Source organism: Aythya marila (assembly GCF_965140915.1).
Source record: "Aythya marila genome assembly, chromosome: 11".
In the NCBI taxonomy this organism is placed as follows: domain Eukaryota; kingdom Metazoa; phylum Chordata; class Aves; order Anseriformes; family Anatidae; genus Aythya; species Aythya marila.
Window position 1 is genome coordinate 7,249,541 of NC_139052.1, and position 14,130 is coordinate 7,263,670.

At 35.4% G+C, this 14,130-nt stretch overlaps 1 protein-coding gene across 5 annotated transcripts in view; it reads left to right on the top strand.

The window, feature by feature from the left end:
* Positions 1-14,130, top strand: part of TLN2 (talin 2) — a 173,992-nt gene that overhangs the window by 73,235 nt on the left and 86,627 nt on the right. For 4 of the 5 annotated variants that reach the window (XM_082769058.1, XM_082769056.1, XM_082769059.1 and 1 more), the window contains exons 5-12: positions 130-227; positions 502-631; positions 1,949-2,101; positions 3,005-3,147; positions 4,631-4,758; positions 9,169-9,232; positions 11,426-11,530; positions 13,783-13,938. In XM_082769058.1, coding sequence (XP_082625184.1) covers positions 130-227; positions 502-631; positions 1,949-2,101; positions 3,005-3,147; positions 4,631-4,758; positions 9,169-9,232; positions 11,426-11,530; positions 13,783-13,938 — 977 coding nt within the window. Of the gene's footprint in view, positions 1-129; positions 228-501; positions 632-1,948; positions 2,102-3,004; positions 3,148-4,630; positions 4,759-9,168; positions 9,233-11,425; positions 11,531-13,782; positions 13,939-14,130 lie in introns of those variants that run through there. The other variant, XM_082769060.1, reaches the window with a different exon arrangement.

Sequence of the window (14,130 nt, forward strand, 5' to 3'; positions counted from 1 at the left end):
CATACTAGTTCATTAAGAATGAGGGGTAAACATAATGGAAGCTTAATCATGAACCTGAATAATCTTGAATAAAATGATGATTTGATGAGGTTTTATATTTTTCAATGAACTGTCTTTTCTGTTACACAGCCTCTGACTATGGATTGTTCTTGTCAGATGAAGATCCTCGTAAAGGTATATGGTTGGAGGCTGGAAGAACACTGGATTATTACATGCTGAGAAATGGGGTATGGTACAAATCTGTTGCTTTGTTCATCAACATGTTTTCAGAAAGCTTGTTTCCCAAGTAGCAAGAACAATATTTAGTGTTTGGAGGGGTAGGAGAAATTTGAGTCTTTTCTTGAAACTGATCCATTTCAAACACATATACATGCATTTAAAAAAAAAAAAAAAAAAAAAAAGACGGGAGGGGGGAGCATCTTGCTTCAGGAATCTACCCTGTAGAATTGTTTTTGTGGTGGTTTCCCTAAATGTTTAGAAACAGTATTGTTTACTTCATAGGATATATTGGAGTACAAAAAGAAACAGAGACCTCAGAAAATACGTATGTTGGATGGTTCAGTGAAAACAGTCATGGTGGATGATTCTAAAACAGTTGGTGAATTGCTGGTTACCATTTGCAGCAGGATAGGTAAGATTTTGGGACCTACATATTCAAGAATATTTATTTGCTTATTTCCATATTGACATCTTGAAATTTAGGATGCCATGTGTGTTATTGGATAGAAGTTGACACATGTTGACAAATGTTGAAATAATGTTATCAGTTAATGTTGACCAAACATTTGTTTCAAAGCTATTGTCCATGCTTTCTTGTGAAAGTCAGTAGAGAATTAGCTATATCCTTTAACTTCAGTATTTAACATTTGAAGGCACAGGTATCTGACAGTACTGTTTTAACTTCTTCATTGTGTGTTACTTATACAAGCTTTCCTGCTAGGAAACTAAATTTTTGCTAAATATTAATGACATAGAAGTTGTTGACCTTGAAATATATCTAAACTTACATTTCTATGTTATGATTTAGGTTTAGTTACAGTATCATGTTACTTCTGTAACTACATATGGAAACCATCCAGAGCAGCTGGCCTAAAATGTATCATTTTGGTTATAGTCTGTTTTTATATTTATCTAAATAAAGACATTTTAGGAAACTAACTCAAATTTACCTATAAGCAGGCATTCAACATGGATTACTTTAAATTATCTTAATCTCTTGCTTCATTCTCATTTAGAATTAATGATCTTAATTTGACTGAGATAGATTTAGATTAATTCACTTTCAAGGTAGATTAAAATGTGTGTTTTAATTGTGTGAGTGTTTCTGTGCTGGATTCCAATGTTCTGAAATTAATTTGCTCTAAAAATTAGTTTGACTAATTTTCATGAATGTGGTCATATATGCAAGCATTTATTTAATTTGCTTTCTTGTATAACATAAATATGCTGTGGAGGAAGATGATGAGAGAAATGAGAACAGCATAGCATATATACTAAATGCTGTGAACTCTCTCTTTTTTTTTTTTTTTTTTTTTTTTTTCAATTCAGTTTCATGCAAAATTCATAGGAAGAGTTGAGTTCTGGAACTCTACTCATGTGTTTTTTATTCCTCAGTCTGCTGTGCCACATTTCTTCTGCACATTGCGGGCAAGCTAAAATCACCCACTTCTCAGGAAACAATTGTAGGCATCCGCGAAGGGAAATGCACCTTCAAATATGATATATTTGAAGAATAATGCCAAACATTAGAGAAACATCTTCAATGCAGAACTTGTAGATTATTCTTGGGATCCCCTTCCCCATGCTTTGGTCTGCATTTCATCTGGAATATCTTCATTATACTTGTAATGAACCATTGGTGTTTTAATACATGGAAAAAAATTTTATCTGTGTCTTAAATGTATTAATTTTTTTTTATTACAAACACTGGATTTATTTCTAATTCCAGGAATAACCAATTATGAGGAATATTCCTTAATCCAGGAGAGCATTGAAGAAAAGAAAGAAGAGAGTACAGGAACACTTAAGAAAGATAGGACATTGTTGCGTGATGAAAGAAAAATGGAAAAATTGAAGGCAAAGCTTCATACTGATGATGATTGTGAGTAGTGAATTCCAGGATGATTCTTTCACTACTACCTTTCCGCAGAACAGGGCAAGAAAATCATACAGGACTGCATTTTTAGCTTCTTCAGTATGACTCACTTGTTCCCTACCTGTATTGTGTATGTTCATATATGGTGTCATCTACTACTGTGCATTTTTGAGTTCAGTTAAATAGACAAATTGTTGCCTCTAGCTATGAGAGAGAGTATGTCTTTTTGAAGTGTTTTTCTTGCTTTTTTTTTTTTTTGTGGTGGAGTTATAACTTAGAGTGGGAAGGGAAGATTGTTTCCATAATGACCCTTTTAATCCCTTCATTCAAGTTGGATATTTAACTACTGATGCCTACTGAAAGCCATCCAAAGTTATGTCTAGTTTTGTCTTTGAAGTGTAAATGGAGTGTGCCAAAGAACTAAGACAATATTTGATCCGTTCTATATGCAAAATGATGAGAATTAGTTTGTTTTAACATCAGGGGACTAAGATGAACTTTTACTGGAAGGAAAATGTTTTAAAATGTATTAAGGGATAAAAAAAAGTGAGCAAAGCAATTGGTTTTTGGTGGTGGTGTTTTGGTAATCTTTCAAGTAGTACTGCAGTGCAGCTTTGAAGGTCTGAATCTAGTACTGAAATACTACTTCTGCTGTAGTTGCTGCTTCAATGGTATTTGTGGTGTTTTATACCACGGGGTAAATTCCTGTTTTTCAGCAGTGCTGTTCTGTTACTAAATTCTCATTTGTAGCAACCATCAACACTGACTATAAAAACATAAATAAAAGGAACTCTTTTTGCTAGGTGTCCCCCTCCAATGGCAAGGCCAGTTATCATATGATGTTCTCAATAGCTATTAACACTGGCAACGCTGCAGATTAAACACTTTGTCTATCTGGTTCTGTTGCAGTAAATTGGCTAGATCATAGCCGAACATTTAGAGAACAAGGAGTTGATGAAAATGAAACGTTACTGTTGAGACGAAAGTTCTTCTATTCAGACCAGAATGTAGATTCAAGAGATCCTGTTCAACTGAATTTGCTTTATGTTCAGGTACAGTATGTGAACCTGGAGTACCAGTTCTAGCTTGCCTGAGGAAACCTGTGTAGGTTAATTAGAAGAAAAATATTACAAAAACAAGTGCTAAATAACTAACTTATTTGTTGCTCAGGTATTCCTATCTTCTAAACTCCTTGTTCTGAATGTGGATTGTTTTGGTTTGGTTTGGTTTTGGTTTGGCACTCTTGATAGTGTAGAGGCTTTGATTCTCAAAATCAATACGTTCAACTGCATAATGGACATTCAAAAATATAGTGATTTTCATGTCATTCTTGTTTCCTTAAATACATAAATAAATGTGTTCAGTAATGCCTTGTCTTTAGATCATTCTTTTCAGGTATCAGGTATAGTCTTCCCCATTCTGTTGTATGGGTGATGCTTTCTCTGTAATGTCAAATCTCATTTCAATCTTGCAGATGGCTTTCCACTTATCTCTTTCTGCCTGAGCTGCTTCTGCACCTTCTTTACAATATTCAACATAAACAGCACAGAGCAGGTGGGCTTCCTGTTTGAGATGGACCATATCATTTAACACAGTGGGAGCCCACCCAGGCAGGTTCCCCAAATTGTTAGAGATGCTTATACCTTAGGAAGCTTGAGTTTTTCTGTTGAAGATAGTTTCTAACTGTAGTCTCCAGTGTAGTTGGCTGTAATTCAGTTTGAAATCATTAGGGTTGATTTTGTTAGTTGAAAAAAATCCATTGAATGTTTAATGGGATGCTCAGTTGTTATACTTGAAGCTGATTCAAGTAGGATTGCTCTAAATTGCATTTTAAAGCTCTGAGGCAAATTATAAAATGGTTTTAAGATGATTATAAGATGGTATTGGTTGTGGGACTGCACTAAATTTTCAGGAGTTTTAAAAAAATTATCACGCTGTGCTATTCTCATGTCCATTAGATACTTCTTCCAGGTTACTGTTGCAACAGCATGCACTGATACTATCTTGTTTTCCGTGTGGATAGACGAGTCTTCCCATGCCAGAACTATAAAATCCATCGTCTTCTATGACTTCAAAATGTAAACAAAAAGAAAGAAAATGCTGTTTGCCTTCACCTCTTCCTATTTCTGTAACAATAATTTGTTGTTTACTTGCAAGTTAGATCATTTTCCCTGCTATTACAAGGTGGCAAGATAAGAGTTATGTTGGGTGTGAATGCGTACACTTGTGTCTGTGTACATGTATGTAAGTTGAATTTGATATATATGTGCCACAGGAAATATATATCAAATTGTCTTTTTGATCATAGTTGTTACAATCATGGTTTTAGCATGTCTCTGTAGATACTCACCAGAGAAGAATCTATCCCTTTGTTTATTTTATTAGTCATAGACACATCCACAACGGAATAATGAAGACATTCAGACAGAGAAGTGTGTTGCTGGATTCTTGGTCTGTGTTTTAGCTCTTGATGAATTTCAGAGATGGAGTAATTCTTTTGGATGTCCCTGATATGTCTTTGCTTACTTCTTACAGGCTCGTGATGACATTCTGAATGGCTCCCATCCTGTCTCCTTTGAGAAGGCTTGTGAGTTTGGAGGCTTTCAAGCGCAGATCCAGTTTGGACCTCATGTAGAACACAAGCACAAACCTGGATTTTTAGAGTAAATACTTACGTTAACTTATAAATTCAGGTGACCTAAAGTGTAACTATTGTTAGGTTTTCATAGCCTAAAAGCATGTTAGTACTCCAGTTAGTGGTAGCCAGATCCTGTGTGTTTTCTGTGACCAGGAGCCTTGCTGCATAAATCAGCACTTTCAGCTGCTGTGAAGGGGACATTTGGCAGTGACTTATTAGGCAACACAGGGTGCCAGCTTCCCACAGCATGCCAGTTAGGTATGCAGCTGGATTTTCCAACCACATGGTAATGTTGTCCATGGAAGCCCTTTCTGCTTTCTCTGGAAGCCAAGGTTCATGTTACCCAATAGTCTCCTCTCCTTTAATGTATCCATCCTCATGTCATATGCATCCTTGATTGGACTGAGTGTACTGGAAGTTTTGTTATGCCTGCGTTACTGAGTTAGGGAGAACTGGAGTTTTGTTCTTGCTCAGATGTCATCTTCTGCCTGCATTTAGTAATGCCATTTGTGAAGTAAGTGTATGTTAGTATATATCACACGTTTGATTTGTTATGAAAGCGCATGAATGGAAAGATACTTAGTCATTTTACTGAAGTTAATGCTGCTGTGTGTAGATATTGAATTTTCCTAACTTTTTTAATTATGTTAATTAATTGTGTGGATTCACCCTCTCATGGCATTGTATGAATGGAGATGTAGTATTGTGCTCTTTGGATACAAAGTCCTGGCCTGGAGACCCATCCTTTAACCTTGATTGTCATTCTTTACTTTCCTGTTGTCAGATGGGTAAACTTAGTTTGGCTGACTTTTAGAGGTTCCATTTCTCTACAAATTTTGATTGTTTTGCCTGCAGTGGAACAGGGATGACAGGCATTATTTAGGCATTCTTCTTGATCTTCTAAATTTAAAGTCATTTTTTACGATCCTCTATCATAACTGTATTTTATGTTCAACAAGAACTGCTGGTTGGATGACATTTCTGCTTTATACAGAATGCTGGCTAGTTGGAAGTCCATAACAGAATAAAATGTTAACACAAAGTGCAGTATCTTTATATGCTAATGTGAGTGAAAAGTATAAATAACCAAACTGCATGTTAGAAAAGAGAACATTACTCCAGTGGGAATAATCTAGAACTGGAATTTCAAATTATTTCAAATTTTAAAACCTTGGCTTTCCTTTTTTTTTTTTTTTTCCTGCAGTGTGTTTTTACTACTTAATGTATAATTTTAATTTTAATGGGTTTTGACTGTATGAGGATTGAGCGTTGCAGGCCACCAAGTCTAGTCTTTTGCTGTCCAGGTGTATAACTAGTTTCATGAAATTAAGCATTTTTGATTTACAAGTAATTCTTGTTGCCTTTTTGTTCTCTGTGGAGAAACTTACTTGAGAACCATAAGGTCCTAGTCACTGTCTTTTGTTTTACTTTTGTTTTAAAGTATAGATGCTTATGATTTAGCTTTACATATGTTTGGCTGTACTAAGCCTTCATGACAGTCTTTTTGTGAAATCTCATTATTCTGTGTTGAGTCTAATCAAGCCAAGCTCTCTTATTTTGTTATGAGCAATATGTAAAAATAGTATAGATGAATGCTGACTGAAGAGTACATCTCCTGTCATTTCAGGAAACACTTCTTGTTGTTGAAGTGTTTATTCATTCGCTGCTGGGCCCTAAACATGCCTACAGGTTCCCTTAATGGAAGTCTCTGCTCATATAGAAAACAGCATGTAGCAGAATAGTACTAGCATATTTCAGTATTATTTTAAAGCAACTTGGCTTACTTTGCTATGTCTGCAGTATGCAGTGTGCAGAGCTACTTTTTATCCTTTTTTTGCCTTTGATAAGTCATTCTTGGCACGGGTGATGATTACTGCCTGTGTCTTGTTAACCCTTTGATATTGACTGTTGGAATTTCCCTAGAGCTCATGCCAAAGTAAATTGTGAAAACTACCTAATTGCAAATAGCCCTTCCTCATGCAGTTGAAGTTCTGCTTTGCATCCAGAGGCACCCCGTGTTTAAATTTGATGAGAGATTATCTATTAAAGAAATCTTATGATTTGTATGTAGGTAAGAAAGGAGCAGCTAAACCTTGCTAGCGTCTGCCATTTATTTCTAAGCATGCTTGGTGACCACTAAGTTCACTTCTACAATATAGCCTATTTTACTGTCTAAAACTTCTGCAAGAATGTCCAATATACCTTTATGCTAATGAAAAACAATATGCTGGCACTTGGTATAATTGTTTTTGAAGAACTGTAGGAGTAACTCTAATTAGATGAAGTTATATATACGCAGCTTGCTATTAGATGTTTATTAATCGAGTTCATTGTACATTGTTACAATGTGTAATTAAAGATTTTAAAGAAGGCTAAATGAATAATATATTTCATGTGGTTTTGTGAACTCGTTACACAAACTGTTAAATAAAGTAAAGCCATGGTTTGTTGCAACATAAATAAAGAAAATATTATGGGCAGCATCAAAATAATTTGTCTGCAGCTAGTATTTCAACCTTTCAGTTGAGGTGGTTGCTTCTCTATTGATCGAAAAATGGAAGATCATACAAGGAAAAAGTTCATATCTAACTGCCAGCTGCATGTACAAGTGTGCCAATTGGCACTTGACAGACGTAACTTTTTCTCAAGAAGCTCCAAATAATGTTTATTCAGCTATCACTTCTTAGTTAGCTAACAAGATAAGTAGACATGCTTGAAAATCTGATGTTCTCAATAGCTGGTCGGCATAAGAATAGTTGAGAAAATCAACTTAGCTAATAAAAGATGAGAACTGAAAGTGCATGATTATCCCTTCTCTGTATAAATCCATTGCTAGATTGAGAGTGCATTCAACTCAGTTATTTTTGGTTTTCTTAGAAGTGAATGTAACCAAACTGGTTTGAACGTATGAAATTCTGTGTTAAAAGCACTGTTCAGTTTTTGTTTTGCTTTTTATTTTTAGAATAGATGTACTAGCTTTTTAGGATAATAAGCTGCATTCAGACCTTATCTATAGAGTTCATTTTGTAGAAGAGATTTAATTAAGATGTAATCAGTTGAGACACAACTACTGAAACAGTGGAAGGCAGATTAGCAAGCGCAGTTGCTCTTACTTGGATTGAAATTGCTAGAGCTTTATGGCAATAACAATGAAAATTCTAACTACTAGAGAGTGTTTTCGAGGAGAGCACAAAGTCATCACAGTCTTGAAGTTCTTCTGTTTGTTGTCTGCAGTGGCAGGCTTCCTTTAAAGGGAGCTGGAGGGGAGGAATGATGGGACAATTTTTTTGCCAATCTTTTTTAGGAAATCTGGCTAGATGTCCTTCTCAAAATCTGCAGCTTTTCATGATGTTAGTTGTTTCTGTGTTAATAGTGGGCTTGTATACTCGATAGACCAAAGTGAGGATAAAATCCTCTAGTCCTACTGGATTCTTAGAAACCTCTTTTTTATTATTTTATTTTATTTTTTATCTGTGTAAGTGCTGTTTTTTATGTTGAACTTTGGTTAGAAACCCAAAAATTCTCTTGAAGGGCAGAATTTTCTTCAGACTTAAGGTGAACTGCTGAATATATGGCATAATTTCATCAGACTTCAGTGTTGCAGACAGGAAGATAAAATCCAGAAAAGGACTGCATTTTTTTAATGCACGATGCTAACAAGTCTTCAAGTTGGGTTGATGTTTGGCTGAGATAAAAGTCTAATTTAATTGCAAAAAAAAGGAGGTACATACAGCTAGACAGTCTTGTGAGGTGTTCAAGGATTCTTTCTGACTGAACTTACCAGGGAGGCTGAACTTTTGTTTTGTTTACTTTATATTCTGAAAACTTAGTATTTGAGTACTGCAAAAAAATAAATAAAATAAGGCTAGTTATTTGTGACCTTGGTTTTGAGATAATGGCTGGTATTGTGTCCACTTAATGGCTTTGCAGGTTTTCAATAAAATACGTGTTTTAACATGTCTTGGAACATGCAGAGGAAGAACTGAACCACAGGTCAGTAAATCAAAGTGCTTCAGGACAGTAATAGTAGTGTCTGGACTCAGACACCTAAGTGGCCTAAGCTTTGGTTTCCAAGATTATAGCAAGTGTATGTGGATTAAATGTGAACTCCTTTGAACTGCTAATAGATATTATAATGCAGCTAGATAATAATAGACATTATATAGATGAACAATAGAAAGTGTCCGAACTTTGTTTACTTTTGACTTTTCTAAACATGAAGAGGGTGTTATGTCAGGACATAGCTGAAGTGGTTTTTATTATTATGCCAATTATCCTCTTGACCTTACCCTACTTAGTGATTGTAGAGAGATTTTTTGCCCACTTTGGGAATGTTGTGGAACATAATACCAACAATAAAGTGTGGAAAGTGTCTGTCCTTAAGAAGACACCACTAACCTGTGGTATTCTTCTTTTTTTTTTTTTTTTTTTCTAGCCTAAAAGAATTCCTACCTAAAGAATATACCAAACAAAGAGGGGCTGAAAAGAGAATATTTCAGGTAATTGTGAGGCTGAAAAACTTACTGCAGCTTCATTTCTGTTATAACAAAAATTATCTCTCTTTCACAGGTGTATGATCTCTATATATTTGACTTGTATAACTACCAGAAAATCAGGTTTGAAGAGTCTGATAGCTTTTCTCTTTTCCTTTCCCCCCTTTTCCTCCCCTTTTTCCCCCATCTCCACCCCAGTTCCCTCTCTTGTTCCCCCTCTTGTCCCCCCTTCTTCAGCAGATTTATTGTCCTGATCCTTTTTTATTCACTGATTACTCTTCAGTGTACTTTGTTGAAGGGGACAAAGAAAATATTTAATATTCTTAAGATCATTTTCTCAGTTGCATTGAAATGTAAGGATGTGTGTTTGTGCTAAAATAGAAGCACATTTAGGAAAATCATTAAAACTTCTTACACATAGCCTGCCATGCATTCATTATTCAGGCATGAGCTTCAAATAATATGTAGTTCTGCTAGCGAATGCTTGAATTCAGTGGTGTGCCTGAGAATCATGCAGTTGTAAAAGATGTAAAGCAGTTGAGTCTCCAATGTACTGATCCTATTGGAAATGTTCTCCAAGCTGAAGTGGTATAAATGCACTAAATGTCTGTGCTGATTAACATGTGTATTTGGCAATGTAATCTAAACTGAAAAAATCTGAGGTAAACAGCTGAAATAGTACAGTTTCTGGAAAGACATACCAGTGACCTGTGATTTTGAAATCATGTGAAGTCACATCCTTTTCTATGTCTGTTACATTCCTAATGTAGGAACTCAGTAAATCCTATTCTATCCAGAGCTTGTAATACATCTTATGAAAGAGGATGTGTAACACTTCCCTGTGTATACCTTTAGTTGGTGGTGGTGATATTACACTTCAAGCAAAAAAAGATTTATTCATTTCTCTGTGGGATTCATAGCAAATGATTTGCCTACGTCAAATATGATCTGAGTAGTTTCAGTTCCTGACATACTTCAGTGCATGGATGAGAAATTAATCACTGAGGGCTCTAGATGATGGGTGATAACACAACAGCAAGGCAGAATATGCAAACTGATGCTTTGAAAAACTTGTATCTTTTCTTTATAAAATTCTTGAGTTTTTGACATGACTTTCTCCAAATATTCCATCTGCAATGACTGGGTTTCTTGCTCTTCAGCGATCCTGACTCTGTTCTGTACTGAATTTGAGTGGTCTAATCAGTCTGTGTTCTTGGGATGCAAAAAGGTTTTTGGAGTTGCACTTGCTTCTCCAAGTGCTCCTCTGTGAAGTGTTGACAAGAGTGAACTGGAGTAGGCAAGTGTTTCCCATGTTACTGGTGCTCCCCCTGCTGCCATCAATTAGCATGAAGGAGGTGGTAACCAGCAATTCATAGGACAGTGGTGAAGAGATGGGGGGTGCTACAGAAACCCACAAACAGTATTTCAACAGGAGGACTTCAGGTCAGGGTTTTCAGCAGAGTAGGAGAGCAGATGCTGAAATGAAGTTTGAATAGGTAATATTTGTAATTCTCATTAGTTAAAGGTATGAAAATTTACTAATGAGTAAATTGTTTAAATAATAAAAATGGAGTTTTAATACACCTAGATGCACATTTCAGAATGAACTACTAGAAAAAAATAACTGCTCCTTTCTCACCTATAGAATTCTTGTCAACTTATGACAAAAATGTGGATAAAGGTGCAACTGGCTAAATAAATAAATAAACAAACTACAGGAAATCCATTTAAAAGATGACAAATGGTCAGTTACAAAGCATGAGGCTTCAGTGAGTCGGAGGTTTAGGGTACAAAGCAGAACTATTCTTCTGCTGGAAAAAATTGTAGGCACTGAGAGTTTTAAATGATTTAAGCCAAGTAAGTAGACATTGACTGTATGAAACATAATGGTGTCACAGAGCAGCAATACCAATAATTTAAAACTGTTTCATAAATGGCTTAAATCTGCTTGACTGAGGCACAAATAAATGGATGATGGTCAAAGAAAAATGTTCCATTTCCACATGTTGCTTATATGTTTTGATAAGGAATTACGGGATATCGTCACACTAACATTTCTACACAGTATTGTTTCAAATGTCTTAATTGGAATGATTATTAACTGAACATTCTTAAAAAGAGAACAGCTAACACCCCATTTTTGTTAGTTACCAGAAAGAGTATTACTTCTGTCTAAGTGATACTGAACTCTCATTACAGGAGCACAAAAACTGTGGTGAGATGACTGAAATAGAAGCCAAAGTGAAATATGTGAAGTTAGCCCGCTCCCTGCGGACCTATGGCGTGTCCTTTTTTCTTGTTAAGGTAATGCAGATCTTGGTGACCATATTGTATGGTTGGTTATGTATTATCATAGGTTTTCCACTAATCAAAGGTCAGAGGTGTTTTTAAGCTTTTTTTTCTGAAAGCAACATCTGGAGGAAAAATAGTTGAAATGACTACCTAAGAGAGAATTGTGATCTGAGTTTTGATGCTAGTCATGCTGAATTCCAGAAAGACAGTTTAGTCTTGATTTGACTTCTTTAAATTGACACTTCTCTTTTTAAATTTTGATTACCATCGAAGTACTTTCTTCATAAAAATATTCACAAAAAAGCTCTGAAGCTGCTTCTGTTGAAAGTTTAATGATAATATGAATTGCATGCTGAAGCCAGTATCTGACCAAGAACTTAATCAGTTGCATGATTAATTTCTCTTAGTCCTTACAATAAGGCTGTGATCTAAAGGTGTTGAAACAATTTGATACCAAGATACTGATGTTTTGCTGTGAAAACTGGACTGAAGCACTAGTGCCTCAGTATTTAGTTACCACATAATTAAAAGAAGGCTAAATTTTGGCTGAGGTTTTTATTCTTAGTTTGCCACAGTTACAGTTCTCAATTTTGTTTATCAATAGGCTGCCTTTCCCTAAAGTACTTAGTCACTGAGAAATTCTAGTGAAGCAGATAGGTGAAAATAAAAAGAAAAAACATGCAGAGCTTAATACTATTCATACAGTAGCCTCTGAAATAATTACCTTTTATTTTTCCTTCTTTTAAGGAAAAATGTTTCATTAGCATCTTTAATGAAGAAAGCAGTCTCAGCTCTCTAAAGGAGCTGTTGAGCTAGCATCCTGACTGAGAAAAATGTTTTCAACTTCATCTGGAGCTACATTCATTTTCAGTGTTACAGGCTCATGTCAACTGTACAGAATGTATGTAGCTCATCGGCATTTTGGAATAGTATGAATCATTAAATTAGTGTAATAAAGAATTACAAAAAAGCTTATTGGTTGTCATTACTACATCTGAATTTTGCAGCTTCTAATCCAGTTATTTAGGAATACAAAGCTAAATATTCTGGATTTTTTTTTTAAATGTGCTGTGGGCATAAATCCTTAAAATGCAAACAATTGGAATTAGATAAAACACCATAAGGAATAAACACTTCAACTTCACATTGTCAGGCTAATATATTAAGTTTCATCTTGGAAACTATACTAATGTTATGGTGTGCCATTTTCAGTAACTAAAATATTAAAACTAACAAGCATGTATGTTTAGAACCACTAATTCAGAGGGATTTGTTAACACAATCTAGACAGCATGTATGGTAAAAGGTAACCTAGCTATCTTTATATTTTTATATTTTTCATTAAAATCTTACTTTTTTTGGTCATAACTTAAAGCAAGCAGTAACTGAAACAATTATTTTGTAATTTTGTAATTTGTAATGAAACTTGTTTTGAAAGGATAAATTGGTCTGTTTTGAAGCCAATCAAATGGCCAACTATAACTAGGAACTGATTTGTTATGGTGTACATAAATTGAGGGAAGTGGGAGGTGTGGATTCATTTCTATTTAGAATAGTTTATGTAGCAGATTAGTAGTTTGGGCTTGTGCTCTACAACCTTAGAAAAATGAAGAGGTGGAATGCCCAACAGATTATGACAGAGCAGTTCACAGCATGCAGACTGACCCTCTCCTTTCCCCTTGATTAAACTGCTCTTGTGGATTGAAAATAACTAAATTTTCAAATCCAGAATATGGGACAAATTATGGCTGATCTTGCTTAATTTACAGCCCAAGTGAACCCCAACAGTCCTTTCTTTTCTTTCTTTCCCTCTCCAGATATTTTTTTTGAGAAGTGGTTAGTCTGAGTGCAAAAATTTATGGCAACTTTTCAGTCCTTCTGATGCCAATTTCCCGTTCTGCTTCTCTAATATGGTGTTACTTTAAAGGCTTGTCTCTGGAAAGACTGTCATCTTGTGTTTTTCTTTTTTAAAGTTACTTCCAACAATTCTTTCCCTAAAATGCTCCTATTTGCTGGGGGAGGGAGAAAAGGGAGTGTCTTATGAACGGCATAGTAAAAATCATGTAAAGACAATAACTTCATGTTAATGCATTACTTGAAAATGACTTGATATGACCAGAAAAACTGAGTCTTGAGGCTTAAATTGTCCTCATCTGCATGCTATTTTTGCCCTTTTTCAGTATATTCCATCATGACTTTTTTTCCCCTTTATCCTCTGGCATGCTGTGCTTTAATGAAAAACAATCTTTCACACCCTGTTACAGGAAAAAATGAAAGGCAAAAACAAGCTGGTTCCTCGCTTGCTGGGAGTCACCAAAGACTCAGTGATGCGTGTGGATGAGAAGACCAAGGAAGTGTTACAAGAATGGCCACTGACAACTGTGAAACGCTGGGCTGCCTCACCTAAAAGCTTTACCCTGGTAATCTTTCTGTACATCTTGAGAAGGAAGGGCAATCCATGTGATGTGGAGAAAGGAAGATGAACTTGCAATCTCAACGTTTTTTTAATACCTCTTCTATCTGAAAATCTCTAGAATTACGTAGAGCTGCAAAGTCCTAAACTGTTAAATTGGCTTATCTTGGTGTCTATGGTCAGTCTGTATTCTGATGTT